At 37.9% G+C, this 19,148-nt stretch overlaps 1 protein-coding gene across 1 annotated transcript; it reads right to left on the bottom strand.

Moving 5' to 3' along the window:
* Positions 1-11,493: 11,493 nt before the first annotated feature.
* Positions 11,494-18,876, bottom strand: LOC143297975 (ras-related protein Rab-39B-like). The gene is made up of 2 exons (XM_076610606.1): positions 18,591-18,876; positions 11,494-12,970 (listed from the first exon to the last, which is right to left on the bottom strand). The coding sequence occupies exons 1-2, from the start codon at positions 18,806-18,808 to the stop codon at positions 12,547-12,549; spliced, it is 642 nt and encodes a 213-aa protein (XP_076466721.1). The 5' UTR covers positions 18,809-18,876; the 3' UTR covers positions 11,494-12,546.
* Positions 18,877-19,148: the final 272 nt, after the last annotated feature.

Raw genomic sequence — 19,148 nt, 5'->3', positions numbered from 1 at the left:
AAACACAGTATTCAAATAAATGATATCTCAATATTATCCAGTAATGAAACACAGTATACATGTTACAGAACGTCAGTGATGGTGACAATTGATCACATGATGACTGCACACACATATGAAGTCAGACTCTTGCAACTGCTAAAAGTTGTGGAATAAAGAAAAGAGAAGAAAAGAAAAAACGCACCCACCCACCCACACTCACTCACTCACTCACACACACACACACACTCAAGACCACAATCACACACCAACCCATATGCATACATCACACACACACACACACACACACACATGCATTAAGCAGGCACATCATGTGAATCTTAACCTATTTTTCTGTCATCACATACAAGAGTTCACACTGTTATCTTATATCTTAGATGTACATGCAATTGTACATCATAAAAATGTCACAAGCATAGAGATGACATTTCAAACAGATACACAGAACACTTGATGAACTAAACATTCCAAGAAGACCACAGCGATGACGATACTTAAAACTGAAAATGGAACATCAACATTCCTGATATTATACTACTAATAAGAGAACATCAGACCTGATAAATAAACGCAGCACCGCAATGAAATGATAAAATAACATGTAAGCAAGGTAATATTTTCAACCAAATATTGTGTTGTGGTTGTGGGTTGTATCATATCTTTGTCAACTTCATCAACTCCTCCATGCTCATCAATGACAAATGCACACCCCCCGACACTGTGTTTATATGTGTGTGTGTGTGTGTGTGTGTGTGTGTGTGTGTGAGGGGATGGGGGTCAGGGGGGAGGCAGTGAAATGTTTTGTTCATGTGGATCAGTAGTCTATGTGTGTGTGTGTGTGTGTATGTGTGTGTGTGTGTGTGTGTGTGTGTGCATGCGTGTGTGTGTGCGCTTACATCATTTCATTCATTCCCTTGTGAAATTTTACAACATACAACATGCTTATGAGACATTTTGTTTAAACAGTTTGTAATATTTTCTAACACTTAAGTTCTCCGTTTCAAGCTAATCATCTTATGAACATATCAAAGTTGATGAGGAAGAGTAAACGACAATGATATGACAAATGGAAGCTTAGTTTCACAAAATCAACAAAATCAATCAAATCAAAACATGATTAATCAATCTCACACTGTAAAATAATATGTTCTCAAGAGTAAAAAACAAAACAAAAACAAAAACCACCCACCCAAAGATCTTTATCGGCCAAATTACATCTGCTTATGTCACAGATGCTGCGAACCAAAGGGGAGTGTTCCAGTCCATGAACCACATACGACTCAAAACAACACATTATCAGACTCAGACTCAAAACAACACATTTCTATCAGTCAAACACTGAATCCCTGTTCTGGTGCAAATGCACTTTTACATCAATCTGTGCACTAACCTGTCCAATCAAAAGTGATGTGTGCTAGTAACATGTAGCCAAATAAAGACATGCCTGTATCGGAGATCAACATTAAGTTTACAGTTGTGCCAACAGCAAAGTGAGAGCTGTATGATCAATGGTTTTTCCACTGCAATGAGAATCAATCTACAGCTTAGTCTTTTGTGAAGGGTTATGACTCTAAAACTAGGAGGCAAGATTGCACTGGCTCTTAGTGCAGCAGCCATGGTGGCTAGTTTGTCTTTTGGGGACCATCCAACTCGACTGTCCTAAAGCCCTCCTGGCCGAGAGAGTGGGGATGTAACATGGGCAAGACACTCTCCACTATTACCAAATTCTGACTCAGATAGTCGGGACAGCAGTTTCCTCCTCTGCTGGTCATAGTGGGATATGACCGACTGTCATACATGAATGCATACACACATATATGAAGTGATATAACTGCTCAGCCTGAGAATCAGGGATAGGGAGCGCATTGGAGGGAGAGGGCAGGGGGTTGGGGGGGGGGGGGGGGGGGGGGAGAGACACTGCTGAAACACAGGGCTGGAAATGTCACACGGCAAAACACACAACAATAGGAAACTAAACATTTAAACACCCAACTCATCCAATACACACACACACACAAAATCTAAAACATCCATATGAACAGCTTTGGATATCATTGAAGGGACACAGATATGTTGCCTGAGGCGTGTTCTGTATTGGCTGAGCGCTTACATAACATTACCTGACGTGACATAAGCTTTTGTGTGGATTACTGAAAGAATAACCTGCAGTCTCCAGAAAGGTTGGTGGGGAGCAGGAGGGAATGGGGTAATAGTGAAGGGGGTGGCTGGGAGGACTGAAGAGGGAGTAGAAAGTATGAAACAAACATAACAATTTACATTAAAAAAAAAAAAAAAAACTGAAAAATTTACTGGCAAGAATTCATCGTTGCGTGAGCAAAGCATTGCACATTCTACATTCACAGAATAAAATACATGAAAATATTACCATAGATTGTTAATAAAGATATATATATTATATATATATATATATATATATATATATATTGTTTGGCTGTTGTTGTTTTTTCATTTGGGTGAAACTGCTGTCAGAAAATGTTAGAGGCTGAACAGAAATGACTGGAACAGAGTGAAGAGGTGAACCTCAAAGCTCAGACTGGAACAGGGTGAAGAGGTGAACCTCAAAGTTCAGACTGGAACACAATGAAGAGGTGAACCTCAAAGTTCAGACTGGGACAGAGTGAAGAGGTGAACCTCAAAGTTCAGACTGGAACAGAGTGAAGAGGCCAACCTCAAAGTTCAGACTGGAACAGGGTGAAGAGGTGAACCTCAAAGTTCAGACTGGAACAGAGTGAAGAGGCCAACCTCAAAGTTCAGACTGGAACAGAGTGAAGAGGCCAACCTCAAAGTTCAGACTAGAACACAGTGAAGAGGCCAACCTCAAAGTTCAGACTGGAACAGAGTGAAGAGGCCAACCTCAAAGTTCAGACTAGAACACAGTGAAGAGGCCAACCTCAAAGTTCAGACTGGAACAGAGTGAAGAGGCCAACCTCAAAGTTCAGACTAGAACACAGTGAAGAGGCCAACCTCAAAGTTCAGACTGGAACAGAGTGAAGAGGCCAACCTCAAAGTTAAGAGCGAGCGAGAAAGAGAGAGGGAGAGAGAGTGTGTGTGTGAGAGAGAGTGAGAGAGAGAGAGACAGTGTGTGTGAGAGAGTGAGAGACAGAGAGAGAGATGGGAGAGAGATGTGTGAGCAAATCATGATCTTGTGTACATGCACATGTGTGTGGGGGAAGGTGGGGGGCAGTGGGTGTGTGAGCAATTCAATACCTTGTGTACATGCACACACAAGTTCATGTAAATATCTACATTGGCATTATATACATGCACATCCTTGGAACACATGAATTCGCATACAAAAATGGCAGATGCATTTTGTTTCAGCAGGCAATGTTTTTCATTTCAACTAAACAAAACAAAAAACAAACCAAAAACACAGAGGGAAAAACTGACTGCAAATGTTAATATTTCACACACATGTATTTCATCTTTAGGAAAAAACACACATAAGACTGCACCAATGACAATTCCTTCTAAAAAGAGATACACATAATTGTCAAATATGCTTCATATCTATGAATTTCAAATCTATAATGCATGAATATTTATGAATATTCATGACACTGTGAAAATGACCAACTCTGTGAAGTTATTGTCAGTGTCTGTCTCTCTCATTCTCATACACACGTATGTGTGCACACACACAAACAATAATGCATGATATGCACATCATACACAAACGCACACATATGATACAAGAGGCCCACTATTGTGTGTGATTTTGTCGTAAATATGTTGCATGTCAAATTCTACTATTCTGCTTGTAATCTGCATATATCACAGACTTCACCATACTTACTGAATTTCCCTTACTGAGCAATGAAGGTCATTCTGATTCTGATACTTGTACATTTTCATCCGTCTGTCCTTGTCATAACACAAACACTGTCACACACACACACACACACACACATTCCCTCCCCCCTCTCTCTTCTCTCACACAATCTCTCTCTCTCTCACACACACACATCCCCCCCCTCTCTTCTCTCACACATAATCACAACACACACACACACATGGAAAACTTCAATAGTTGTACTGGTTTTGAAAGCAGGAAAACCTAAACATAATAAAAATAGCTACAGTCCTATTGCTTTGACCTCGCATGTCAGTAAATTAATGGAAAAAATAGTCCTCTTTAGAATAATAACTTACTGCGAAAAATACAATATCATTCCAGTGAACCAGGCTGGCTTTAGAAAAGGAAGATCAACGGTTGAACACCTAGTAAAGATTACAACTCAAATAAAACATCAGTTTGCCTGCAGAAAAAGTGTTCTAGCAATGTTTTTTGACGTAAAAAAGCCCACGATCAGGTTTGGCACAAAATTCTGTTATACAAACTGAAATCAGTTGGAATATCTGGTAATCTCTATGGGTATATAAAAAGCTTTTTATCTAATAGAATTATTCAAGCAAGGGTGGGAACACACTATTCTTTGCCGCATACACTTGACATGGGAATTTCACAGGGCTCAGTTATAGCCACTATTCTCTTTAATATTCTTATTCAGGATCTCCAAAGGCATTGTCAAATCGTGTAGTTTTAGTACAGTATGCTGATGATATATGTATGTGGATGGGTGTCTATCTAAAAAAGTCAACCCCACAAAGAACACAGAATTACATACATCGTTTGTATCAATCTGATCTTGATAACCTTGGTAACTATATGTTTGAAAATGGTCAAGCTTTGTCAACTGAAAAAACATGTATGTTTAATTCAGGTGGTAACCCATCTAGCATACCCATTTTTAAATTACTTGGTGACGTCATGGATTATAAACAGGTGGTGAAGTTTTTAGGTGTTTATCTTACTTCAAAGATGACATGGAACATTCACTTTGATTACATCTTAACAAAGGCAAGGAAAAGTATCAATTTTATGAAAATTATAAGCCACTTACCCTGGGGAATGGATACAAAAACATTGATTCATCTTGCCATGGCCCTTGTAAGATCTAAGATAGCCTGTGCACAAGAATTTTTTCAGTGCACCTAAATATCTGTTACAAAAGATTCAAAGTGTTGACTGTAAGGCTATCAAAATTGCCCTTGGAGTGCCCTCTCATGCATCCAACCAGGAAACATACAAAACAGCTGGAATTCTTCCCTTAAATGAACATCGTGAGTTAGCAACAGCAAAATTCACTGTGAGATACACTTCAATGACAAAAAATTTAATTGCTGATGAACTGACAGTAAGATCTGACATTGATTTTCCTAACAGAGCTAAAGCCATCTCATCACAAGAAACGGTTGCAACTTACGTTTCAAATTTGTTAAAAGAACCTGATGTTAACATGAAAGAGTTAGTTGCAAAACCATATCATTCTCCTGTTCCTTTTTGGGAAATGTTGAAAGCAGGTTTTGATATCAGTTATTCTGAAACAAAAAAGGAAGAAAACATCAATATCACGACAAGTACTGCCAGAATTCATTTCGCAGAAAAATATCAGAATCATCTCCATATATTTACAGATGGACCTGTTCTTGATGACAAAAATGCTGGTGTGGCTTTCTATATTCCTGCCTTTAAAGTTGAAAAATCTTACTTTATTGGAAAACATCTTTCTATATTCACAGCTGAGCTATTTGCTATTATACAAGCTCTGAACTCCTTAGTGAGCCATCAAATAGTTTTCTCAAAAATAGCATTCTTTGTTGATTCCAAATCAGTACTTTATGCTCTAGAATTATTTAGCCTTAAAACAAGACCTGACTTTGTTATTGAGGCAAATCATTTGGTATGTTATTGAGGCAAATCATTTGGTACATTGTTTAAGGATTAAAGGGACTGAGGTAAGTTTTTGTTGGGTGCCTTCATGGCAATGAAGCTGCTGATAAAGCAGCTAAAAGAGGGGCACAAGATTCAGAAAAATTGATAAAAATACATGTCCATCTTTTCGTAAAAGAGGCATACACTTTGTTAGAAAAATCAGCATGGGGTCGATTTCATAACTGATGGAAGGAAAAGTTTTTAAAACATGAAGGAACATTATTCCCCCAGATTATTAAAGAAAAGATACTGAATCCATCAGCTTGCTATACAAGTTTAATAACCTCTACTTTCTTCCTATAAAACTTGATGTGCTGAAGACAAAGTATAGTAAAAATGTTACATGCATCTGTGGTAAGCAGTTCAGCTTGCAACATTCACTGTCAGCAGGGTTGTTTTTTTTTGTTTGTTTTTTTTTTCTTCCCCAGATGATTTTTGGAAAGTTATTTCTGATGAGGTTCTTATGGTTGAACTTTCACAGGCATTAGTTCATAGCCCTATTTCTACATTCCTTTAATGTACTTCAGAATTGTGTTAATGGCTTCTGATTATCATTATCATTATTGAATTGTTACTGTTAAATGTAATTGCATGTTGGGTATGCATTTTTGGTAGTTTTCTACCTTTTCTGTTTTCCTCTTCCCTGCCCCCCCCCCCCCCCCTCCCTTCCCCCTCTCTCTCTTCTCTCACAAACAATCACACACACACACACACAAGCATGTGTACTTGCACGCACAAAATTTCAAAATCAACCACTAAAAATCATTGCAAAAGCCAACACAAACAGATGCATCAATCTACAAAATAGTGTGACTGCTCTCACTTAATTTGCTTGAAATTACTCAATAACACAGAGATGAACACATTTATACAAGTCAAAAATAAACACACAGCAAAAATTTAATCAATGGTAAAAAAAAGTAAAAAAAAAAGAAAAAAAAAGAAAAAAAAAAAAAGCTGAGCAAAATCTGGTATGACAATTAAACCAGGTGCAACAGATGATGGTAGCAATTACCATACCACTAATTAAGCAGCCAAATCTATACCACTGATACGGCAGGTGGCAAAATATAAAAGCAGAACTTTGCTGATAAGTGGCTTTGTTACAGTAATACTGAAAGCAGTACAAACTGTGTACATTGTACAATGCTTTGTTACAGTAATACTGAAAGCAGTACAAACTGTGTACTTTGTACAAATTTTAGTTATACAGTGTCAACATAAACATCATTAATAACATCGTAAGGGAAGCGACTGGTGGATGGGGCAGCTAGCATCAAAGCATGTCATTATACTTTAAAGAAAAGTGTCCAAACTGTGATAGACTTGATCTTAACTATGTGTTGGTGCTCTCTGGGTGCGACAATAAAACAAAAACTGATGGTTACTTCTCACATATCTTAACGATAGCCAAATTCTTTATATACAAATGTAGAATCAATAAAGTAAATCCAACAATACAAATGTTCATAAAAGATCTTAAAAAGGCATACAAGTATGTTTTTAGAATATCCATGGAATATAACAAATTTGTGCAGAAATGGGCACCATACATATGTATCATACAAGATTAAGATTTGTATTATGTATAATTAAACCTATATTACTTTGATATGAATTGGGCTTAGCAGTACCAGTGGAATCAATGTGTGAACAGACAATATACTGTCACTGCTACAATTTCATTGAAATTTGTGTGTTATAATATCACACAGATCAATGTTTGAATTGATATTTGCTGTTCTGCCGATGTGATGCTTGATGTGGAATAGTTGATGTTCGGAACGCTATATTGTTGTGCCTTCCTAATGTGAAATATTTATTTGGTACGTAAACCTTTGTCTGAATGAAAATGTTTGGAAAAAAACAAGCATGTCATTCTTTACAATATGCATAACACACACGTGTACAGTTTTAAAGAGATACATCACACATGCATATGTGTACTGTTTCATAAAGAGGCACCATCATTTTGAATGATCGCATTGTAGAACCTGACTAGTTACATATAACAACCTTACAAGTTACATATTATGCACATTTTTTATGCAACTGTTGTAGAGATTTGTCATTTCTACTTGTTTGTTTTCATGGGGCCTTTCTTCTTTTCTTTTCAAATTAACTTATTCATCATTTATATTGTTGTGTGTGACCTCACAGTCTTTGCTGTGATTATCACCTGTCACCTGAGAGAGAGAGAGAGAGAGAGAGAGAGAGAGAGAGAGAGAGAGATGCACAATTTGTATAGGTACTCAAATTCATTTGTGCTGCATTAATCATGGGCTATTTGACCTCATGTTCAATCCTTTAACCATCAATAGAGTCCTCTAACGCTGTATGCTCTGTATGGGAAACAGTAAATGAAATGAGAGACCCTGATTACAGGTAGGTACAACAAAATCTCTGTGTGGACATACATTCCATCCATGGCACTAGTATTAAACATATCATGATGATGACAAACATTTAAACAGTGTTGTACAGAATCTTTCAAAAAATTGGCATGGATATCTAAAAGGGTAGACCTGAATAAAACAAACACACTTTGCATATAATCCCTTCCTCTCTCTCTTTGTGTACATTTCCTCCCTCCCTCTCTATGCACACTCCTATTCTCTCTTCATACTCCCTCTCTGTGCACACTATTCTCTCTCTCTCTCTCTCTCCATACTCCCTCTCTGTGCACACTCCTATTCTCTCTCCATACTCTCATGAAGAGAGAGATAGAGTGACAGAGACAGAGTGACAAAGACAGACAGACAGAGAATCAGAGACAGAGAGTGTGACAGGTTTATTACTTAATCTAATGAACTTTAAAATTTTTGGAAATCCTAGCCAGCAAGAAATGTGTAAACATGGATAATATTTTTCATTGTGCAGAAAAGCAATTTTCCTTTAAATCCAGTTTTAAACAACAGTCCATTGACTGGAGTACAACAAAATTTCACTGTTCTGATTCTGTCGTTTCTTTCCACCATCCCTTCACTGTTTCAGTTTCACAATTTAATCACACTATCATTTACATGCTCTCCTTCAGCTTAATACATATACCCATCCTCTCACTGTTTCAGTTTCACTATTTAATCACACTATCATTTACAGGCTCTCCTTCAGTTTAATACATATACCCATCCTTTCACTGTTTCAGTTTCACTATTTTATCAGTAATATCACACTATCATTTACATGCTCTCCTTCAGCTTAATATATATGACAACATAAGAAAAGTAAAGAATGTGTATGAATAAAGGAAACAAAAGAATAAAAAAAGAAGAAAAAATATATACATGTATACATATATATATATATATAATCATACCCTGTGATTCCTCTTATGCAAGAAATAAAATAATAACTTTTCACAGATACCAATTTCATCACACACACACACACACACACACACACACACACAGCCATCAGTAAAAAGAACACTTTTCTATCATATCAGTTCAACTTCAAGACTAATCACAAAGGAAAAACGGCTTTATTCTTTCAATTATTAGTAAACTGCAAAGTGCAGTCTATCCATGTGACATGATAACATTCGTTTTAATCTGAAATGACCTAATTTTAAATCATTAGTAAACTGCAAAGTGCAGTCTATCTATGTGACATGCTTACATTTGTTTTATTCTGAAATGACGTAACCTATACTGTTTTGAGTTCAAGACATGCCACTGAAGCAGACAGGAGCTGAGGAAGAAAGAATGAATCTAGTTGTTTTTTGTTTTTTTTATAGTTTTTTTTATAATAACTTGACTTGACGGGTGCAATAGCCGAGTGGTTAAAGCGTTGGACTTTCAATCTGAGGGTCCCGGGTTCGAATCTCGGTGCACCTGGTGGGTAAAGGGTGGAGATTTTTACGATCTTCCAGGTCAACATATGTGCAGACCTGCTAGTGCCTGAACCCCCTTCGTGTGTATGCGCACGCAGAAGATCAAATACGCATGTTAAAGATCCTGTAATCCATGTCAGCGTTCGGTGGTTTATGGAAACAAGAATATACCCAGCATGCACACCCCCGAAAACGGAGTATGGCTGCCTACATGGCGGGGTAAATAAAAAACAAACAAACGGTCATACACGTAAAATGTTACATGTCTGTCTGAGTGTGTATGTGTGTGCGTCTGAAATCTGATTGAATGACACAGGAAACGAATGATGAGTGCCCAGTGGCAGCCGTCAGTCGGCTCTACCCAGGTAGGCAGCCTGTGGTGCATATGTCCCCGTGTATGTAAAGCGCTTAGAGCTTGGTCTCTGACCGAGGATTGGCGCTACAGAAGTATCCACATCAATCAATCAATCAATAACTTGTCCCACTCCTTACTCCTGAGATCACACAATGCAAAACTAGTGGCAGCGCTGTGTCGACGCTGGATCAGTGTGGCAAAAGTTATCTTGTTTCTTTTGTTTTTGTATTTTTTGTTTGCAACATAGTAATAATAATAATGATGATAATCATCATCATCATCAAAATAATCAAAATTATAAATATTAAATATATGAATAACGCAAACAGAAAATGAGGAATGTCAAAGAAAAAGTCATCCTACTGTTATTGTTATGTGAATTTATACAGTACCTTATCTCCAAAAGATGCCTCTACTGATTGGAGGTGGATCTTCATAACTCAAGACTAAACAAACATGCAATGTTTCGTGTGTAAAGGGAAGCTGACATTTAGGTAACCTGAATCCAAGCTTTAAAAAATAATTTTGGTTCCCCCCTTCCTCTCTCCCCCTCCTCCACCCCACTTGACAAACATAAAACTCTTTCAGTTTTAGTCGCATAGATATTATATATGAAAGTAAGTACTCCACATTTGAAAGTAAGTTCATTCACACACACACACACACACACACTCACACACACAGACTGAAAACATACAAGAACACTTGTTCACATTCAAACTCAGTGACTCAATAATACCAGATCACTATAAATATGTATCAGAACAGCGCTACAAATTCTGAATCAAAGTCTGAAGATACAACAATAATTTGTTCTTTGTCGATTTTTTTCATCTATAACTTGAGGAAACTGTCCCTTTTTGTGAATCAAACGATGTGGTAAGAAAAAAAAAAGAAAAAAAAAAAAGGAGAAAAAATTGAAGTATGCACAACTGGACAACTGAAAAAGGTTACCCACAACAGAAAGAGCTTTCAGATCTTACTCAAGTGTATTGGCCCTGCAGCACAATAAACTGGAAGAAACTTGTTAATATTACAATAGTTAAGTATACATCCTAGTTAAATATACAGCCAAGCGACTTCTGGATTGACCACTGATAACAAAGCAACCTTGCTGGGATATATCAGTATATATTTTTTTCATATCTATTTTAGTTACAAATTAACACACACAACAAAAGAATCCCACACACATGCTCACTCAGTCAGCGACTAAGCCATTATTGTCGCCAGTAAGGGGATTGGTAGATGGTGTCCTAAGTTTCTTAATCAAAACAGGCACAACTGAACACCACTGAAGTGACTCAGCAGCCGTGCAGGGTCTCCGCTGGTGTGCAGCTCCCTGGCGACCTAAAATTGATGGCTCCCTGTGGACTCCCAGCTCTGGGACTGCGACAGACAAACCCGGATGTGGACATGTATGGGCGACTTGGACAATGAGTGGTGTGGGAGTAACTGAAACAGCGCAGGTGATGGGACAGCAAAAAAAAAAAAAAAAAAAAAAAAAAAAAAAAAAAAATCCCCACACTCTCTCTACCCTACGTTATGACATATCTATAGATTATCTCAAAGTTTATCCACCCCAAACTCTGATGACTAACTTGCAATGAATGAGGGGGCTTGGGGAGAGAATGGACCAGTCCATAGAAGAAGAAGAAGAAGTAAGAGACTAGAAGAACATGGAGCAGAACGCTAGCAACAGTCTGGCTTCTGTTTCCCAGCAGAATGAAAGCTCTTTCCACAGAGTAAGACCCTTCGATGTTACATCCAGTAAAATAAGCAGAACAGTGCAGACATTTAATAAACAAGGTGTTGTACAATCACATTTTTTAAGCAAGCATCACAATACTGCTACGTAATAATAGCATCAGTCAAAACAACACAAATCATCTTTTTATTTTCGCCTTTTTTCAAGCCAACACTGTACATAAAATGTAAAATGACAAAGTCCATGAAGATTGCACAATGTTTGTAATGTGTAACTCAAAACTGATCATGAAACCATCCACACCGGAGAACTTAGAACAAATACACCAAAAATAAATGAAAGAATCTCATTTGTAATGGAAAGCCAAAATATGAACTCAACTGATAGTTTGATAAGTCAGTATGGCAACCAGTATGACAAGAGGGAAACAATGGATGAACAGAATATGTTAACACATCAAATCTCTCTGTGGTGACTAAATGGACATGACAAATGATAAGTTGCCTATTGGGTATTCTCTGGCATCAATAAGTTGGTGGTGGGAGATGCTGACCGGACATGCCAGAAAAACACTTCTTCCCTCACCACGGATTGATCAGCTGTTGCCTTGGTTTCACCACAAACAGCACACCTTTATTCCCCAACTATACTTCTTAAAAAAGAAAGAAAAAGAAAGAAAAAAAAACCCAAAACAAATTACGTTCTGACAGAAACTGATCTGACACATGGGAGCCATTCCAATCCATGAACGGAGAGCTAAAAAAATTGAAGCTGAACAATGTCAAAGGGGGTAGGGAGGGTGGGGATTTGTGGGTGGAGGGTGGGGTAGGGAAGGACAAACGCCACACAGGTTAACAGCAGCCCCCACTCTCCTCCCCTTCAGCCAGGTGCACCGTCTCTCGGGGGCGAGCGAAACCTGGCTTCACCCCGTCCCACCCTTCCTCCAGGCGAATGTGACCATCCTGGAGGTGCTGGTAAGTGTCCCTGGCCACCTGTGAAAACACCTCTTCGATGTTGTGCCCCGACTTGGCCGACGTCTCAAAGAACTTCAGTCCATGCATCTCAGCGAAGCGCCGGCCTTCCCGCGCTGTGACCTGCCGGCCATCCTCCTTGTCAGACTTGTGGCCGAGGATCAAGAAGATGGCTTTGTGCGGCTCGATATGGTTCCGGGCCTCTTCATACCACATCTTGAGGTTTTCAAAGGTACTGCGCTTGGTGATGTCGTACACAATGATCACACCCACCGAGTTGCGGTAGTAAGACCTTGTTATAGATCTGGAACAGATGGAAACAGGATATAGTTAAAATATACACTAATACAGGCACTAACTGAGATGGCACATGGGAGGGGTAGAGGATGAGGTGTGTGTGTGTATGCATGCCTACACTGGGAGCAACAGAATATTGCAACGTGCGGGTGTGCATATATATATTTGTATATATGTGTGTGTAGGGTTGGGGGTGGGGGATATGGGCGTATGTGTGTGTGCTTGTACAAGTAAGTGTGCTTCTGTGTGTGTGTGTGTGTGTGTGTGTGTGTGTGTGTTTGTGCCGTGGAAGCTGCGATACGTAGCCTAGAAATGAGTGTGTGGAGGACGGGGGTTAGAGGGGGTGCAGGGTAATGTGTGTGTGTGTGTGTGTGTGTGTGTTGGGGCTCATGTACATTTATGTGTATTTGATCGTGCTTTCATATCTGTGAAACTGCATGTTTGATGCATATCTGTTATGCATATGTGTGTGTATGTGTGAATGTGTGTCTGCAAATTTTACATTTATTTGCTTATTTATCATCATTGTTGTCTTTTTTATTTTTATTTTATTTTATTTTATTATTTTTTATTTTATTTATTTTTTTATTTTTATCTTCTTTTTTTTTTTCCATTATTTTATTTTTGCACGCTTATAGTTGACTTCATGAAGTTTTTGCGCCTTATAAATATTAGTAGTAGTAGTTCCTTTTTTTTTTATGTATTTATCTATTATTTATTTATTTATTCATTTACTTATTTCTTTTTATTTTATTTTATTTATTACTATTATATATATATATATATATATATATATATATATATATATATATATATATAAAATCTTCTTTTTTATTTTTATTTTTTTTTAATATTTATTTTATTTTATTTTTAAATTAAAAAAAAAAAAATTTATTTATTTTTTCTCAAGGCCTGACTAAGCGCGTTGGGTTATGTTGCTGGTCAGGCATCTGCTTGGCAGATGTGGTGTAGCGTATATGGATTTGTCCAAACGCAGTGACGCCTCCTTGAGTGACTGATACTCATACTGATACTTTTTTTCCCCTGTACTTTACACTTTCAGCTTTTAATCCCCAGGTAACTGACAATACTGTATGCATTGTTACATTTCTGGCATAACACACACACACACACACACACACACTTATGTACATATAATATGTTCATGAATACAAAAAAATTCCAATCTGTATGGAGAGCAGACCAATCTGCATAGACAGCAGAAACAGAGGTGATGTGATGTTGTGAGTTGTGCACAAAATCATGTTAACTACTGCTAATGCTAGCAGTATTTCTGTGCCCCTTTTTCCCCATGCCCTGTTACACACCCCTTGTTTATGAAAGAAGCACCACCATGCATAGTGATTAGGGTAGGCAGGCCAAATTGCGAACGATCCAGTCAAAGCGACCAGCTCAGTGTATGTAATGTACTGATAACAGGTTGTACAATTGTCAAATATTCTGTTTTTGAAGGGTTTCTCTGAATTGGTTGCACCAGGAAAAGTTCATGTACTTCTTTTCAACGTTTTACTGATGGATGAAATAGCAGGGGTTCCTGATGGTAAATTATGCGAATGGGCAAGTCTAATTGTGAATGATGGGCCTGGTTACATACGGACTGTAAAAACAGAAGCAGGTTTTGAACTCGTTAGACCTAACATATTATTCATTTACTGGAATTTCGTACCATCTGGACTTTAACATTATTGTTGGTTCTGATCACACATGCACACACACACACACATGAACACATATTTAAATACACACACCCCACACCACACACAAACACAGCACCCAATAACTGAAGCATCGTCTGCAAATAGACGGACGTCAAAATATCCTGTGGTCTAATTCAAATTTCAATGATAATTGATAGCAAATGACACTATTCTGGAGATTCCTGTCAAAACTGATGTTATGATCTGTCATCAACATGCTTTCTTAAATTCTCCCAGCACTGGTAATGCACAATTCCTTCAACATATCCAATCAAATATTCAAACCAGCTATTCTAAACTGTGTCAAAGTTCAAGTCTACTACTTGCTTCCCTTGATTTTAGGATTTTGAGAGCACAGTTGTGAACTTGGTCAGCAGTAGTGCATGAAGAGAAGAAAGTGTGGAAACAGATGGAAAAAGCCGATGTTTGACTGGAACACCGAAATGGATATCATTAACTGATTAAGGTATCACTACAATGTTGAACTTGAAGCAGCCATTAAATTGTGAAATGTGTGTGGTGAAAATGCTTCCAAGTTGGGCGGTACATGAAGTGTTCGCAATTTTTACACACTGTTTGCAATTAGGCTTGCCTACCCTAAACAATTCCTGGCATTACTGAACAGCCTAAGTAGGAACTGACTGCAATAGTGCAAAGGAAGTAAGGAAACCCTTCATTTCCTACTGGCCCTATCTTGGCTAGATCTTATGTATCATGCAGTCTGCACTGTACCATTTTTCCTCATGACAAGAGGGCAATCCTCAGTAAATGCTGCACAATATCCAGCAATTAAACAGCCAAATGCTATAGGTAATTAAATCATTTTAACAAGTTCTGTTCAGGACTTTAACCTATAGTATAAGTTTTTACTCATGATTACTTTTACTTTTTTTAGTTTCACATCTTTTCTTTCTTTTTAATGTTTCCCATTTCTTTAAATTGTTATACTTATATGTATGTGTATATATATATATATATATATATATATATATATGTGTGTGTGTGTGTGTGTGTGTGTGTGTGTGTGTGTGTGTGTGTGTGTGTGTGTGTAGAGAGAGAGAGAGAGAGAGAGAGAGAGAGAGAGAGAGAGAGTGATAGATATTTATTTATATTTTCTTTCTTTGTCTTCAAAATTAAATCATTAACCATTAAAAAAAAAAAAAAATCTAGATTTATCAAACTCAGCACACAAGGTATTCATTTTGTTCAGTATTCTCTTTTGTTCAGTTGTTGATTTAAATATTTCCCAAATCATATACATTTTCCTGTAAGTATGAGTGTAAGTGAATGCATGATGAATCATGTTCTGTACATTTTGTATACCATGCATACTGTGTGTGCGATACACGTGTGGACTGTCAACTTGTCTTGGCTAAATATGAACTTATTCAAAGTTGAACGAATAACTCTTAAACTCTACAACATGTGCACACTTACAACTACAAGTGCTAATTCTTCTTTCACATTATTGATTAAGCTTACAAACAGTACGTTTGTGTGCATTTGTCACTTTTGTGTGTGTGTGTGTGTGTGTGTGTGTGTGTGTGTGTGTGTGTGTGTGTGTGTGTGTGTGTGTGTGTGTGTGTGCTGTACTGCTAGTTCTCAGGATATTTGTGTGTATGTGTGACAGAGAGAGAGGGAGTGAGGGAGAGAGGAGAGAGGGAGAGGGGAGAGAGGGAGAGAGAGAGAGAGAGAGAGAGAGAGAGAGAGAGAGAGAGAGAGAGAGAGAGAGAGAGAGAGAGAGAGAGAGAGAGAGAATCAGACAAGTCAAAAGTCAGAAAGAGGGTTTGAAAGACAACACAGTTTGTCTTAAATAAAACATCTAAACTGGATGTGAAAACAGCTTCTTCTTTTTTTGTTTTGAATAATATTTAAAACATTTAAAGTTTACTGCTGTCAAATGGCTTTCACTAAGGTATATATCTAAAAAAAATTTACACTGTGAGTGTGAAAGATTGATTCTGACTGACACTGTGCCTATTACAAGTGTTTAGTTCAGTTACAAGTTCAAATTGTTTAATGGCCAACAGCCTATTACTTTTACAGCCATCAGGGCAGTGAATTCATATCCACTCAGCATAGGCAGGCAGAGCCCAGTCCTATCAATGAGTCATTCCACTGGGTCTTTTTCATGTCTTTTAATTATCTTTTTTTTTTCCTTCAATCATCAGAAGTCAGAGAGCCATTTACACCTGAGTGGAGTAAGGAATATCAGAGTAAAGTGCCTTTCTCAAGAAGTAAGAACACATCTTGACGAAATGGTGCCTCAAACCCTGATTACTGGTCAACGCAAGATCAGAAGTCCAATCATAATCTGACTGTGCCATGGCACCTCTGTGAATATGCGTATGAGTCTATGACTTGCAATAAATACTAGAATAGTAACAACATACACAAAAACAAGGCTGCTGCACTACTTTTCTTTTTCTTTTTTTTCTTTTTTATCAGTGTATAGGGTTTCTGATAAATATAAACTAAATATCATTAACATGCTTTGAAAATGAAAAGAACAGACTGCACATATGTGCATAAAGCCAGCCACTGGGATGTTATATTAAAAAAAAAATTTTCAACAAAGTGTGAAAATCATATATTAGAGCTTTAATCGGACACTTGGATCATCTGCAACAAAGAGTTGTTTCCCTTGGTCATTTCTTGGTTCATGAACCAAAATGATAATATTTAGAAAGGAGTTCTTGAAAAATATGCCTGCCATTGCACTTGTAGATCTGTGTGCACTGATGTAAAATTCATGGCCAGCGCTGGGCATCAATCCTAGGTTGATGTGCAGCAAACAGCTTGACATCGGTCCCAAATAATGACTGGATGTCATGTAACATTCAATTCTCGGCCAATGAAAGTCTGTGCAAACCTTTCTTGATTCTTGAGTTTGTCCTGCATGAACTTTTCACAAATGGCTAACTGAACCGCATACAGAAAAGTCCAACCAGAAATCAAACTCTTGATCCACAGATTGGTCACATAACCCTCAACACCTCCTCCTGACTCTATATTTGCCAAATCTCCCACCAAAATTACCAATGAACTCCAACTTTTTTTTTTCTTTTTTTACCAAAAAACTCCCACCAAAATCATCATATGTAATGATTACTGATTCATTCAATGACATTTTTTTCAGGATCTCCACAAAGCACCAAACTTTGTATCAATTGAGGATCGATGCCCAGCTACTTCAAAAATTCATTAGAATGTAAAATATCAGCAGAGTGACCCTCTGTTAGTCCGCAGGTATTCTGGAAACCCAAGAATTATAAAAGAACAATTGATATGAGCAACTGGGACTTGCAAAATTATGAACTTATCATAAACACTACCATATTAATCTATTCAAAAAAACACACACACACAATCTAAACAAATGGTGTCAAACTCAAAGAACAGCAAGACCTGCTCTTCTGAATCATTATTAAGTCACATATAGGTTTAAAATCAGTCAATCAATAAAAGTATAGAACGATAAGAAATTGAAGAGGAATGTTGAAAATTACTATGTGGCTATCTACTGCAAATATGTTCTGAAAACAAACTGTAACAAACTCTGTCACGTGTATTCTTCTGAGTCAAGAAAGGGTGAGGAGAGGGCGGGCAAGGGGTGGTGGTGAGGGAGAGTAGAGAGGGGGTGGGAGTAAGAATTATGTGACTTAACCATCTTGTCTCCTTTGACTACACCGACGTCGGAACTTGCACTGCAACATCATAATGATAATGATCATGGCATGTGTGTACACATCATCAAGTAAACATGCTGGTCACTCTAAATTTATGTGGCCATTTTGAATACATTACTGGTCCTTATCGACTTGAAAGCAACCACCGAAAAAAAAATCGCGACAGATTACACAGTGAAAGGCTTCAAAGCCGAGCCGACACTATGATAAAATGACCTACCGAAATCTCTCCTGTCCTGCCGTATCCCAGATTTGCAATTTGACGCGGACGCCGGGTTTGACTTCCATCAGACGAGCGTAGAAATCCACTCCCACAGTTGGGTCGCAAGCATCCTCAAACTTGCCATCTGTGAAGTAGCGCAAAATGGAAGACTTTCCCACAGTGCTGTCGCCAATGAGGATCAGTCTGAACTGATATTCGAAGATTGGTTCACACATTTTTGATAGCCAGTCGTAAGATTTTCTTTCGGTAAAGAGATCAATACATTATCATGAATGAACTGAAGCAGTCGCCAGGATGTGGCAAGCGCAATACAATAAAGGAACGTCACTGTGAAAGACTTGGTCGAGTTACCGTTCTTGGAAGCAAAAAAAAATCGTCTGCTCGCTCTTCTGTCTGTCTGCCTGTCTGTCTGTCTGTCTGTATGTCTCTCTCTCTCTCTCTCTCTCTCTCTCTCTCTCTCTCTCTCTCTCTCTCTCTCTCTCTCTCTCTCTCTCTCTCATCGAATCGGACCACATGCCTTTAGTATTATTTATTACTTTCCCGAATAACAACCCA

The sequence above is a fragment of the Babylonia areolata genome, chromosome 23 (assembly GCF_041734735.1).
Source record: "Babylonia areolata isolate BAREFJ2019XMU chromosome 23, ASM4173473v1, whole genome shotgun sequence".
Taxonomy (NCBI): Eukaryota; Metazoa; Mollusca; class Gastropoda; order Neogastropoda; family Buccinidae; genus Babylonia; species Babylonia areolata.
The sequence above is the reverse complement of the archived record's forward strand: the minus strand, read 5'-3'. Positions and strand labels throughout refer to the sequence as shown.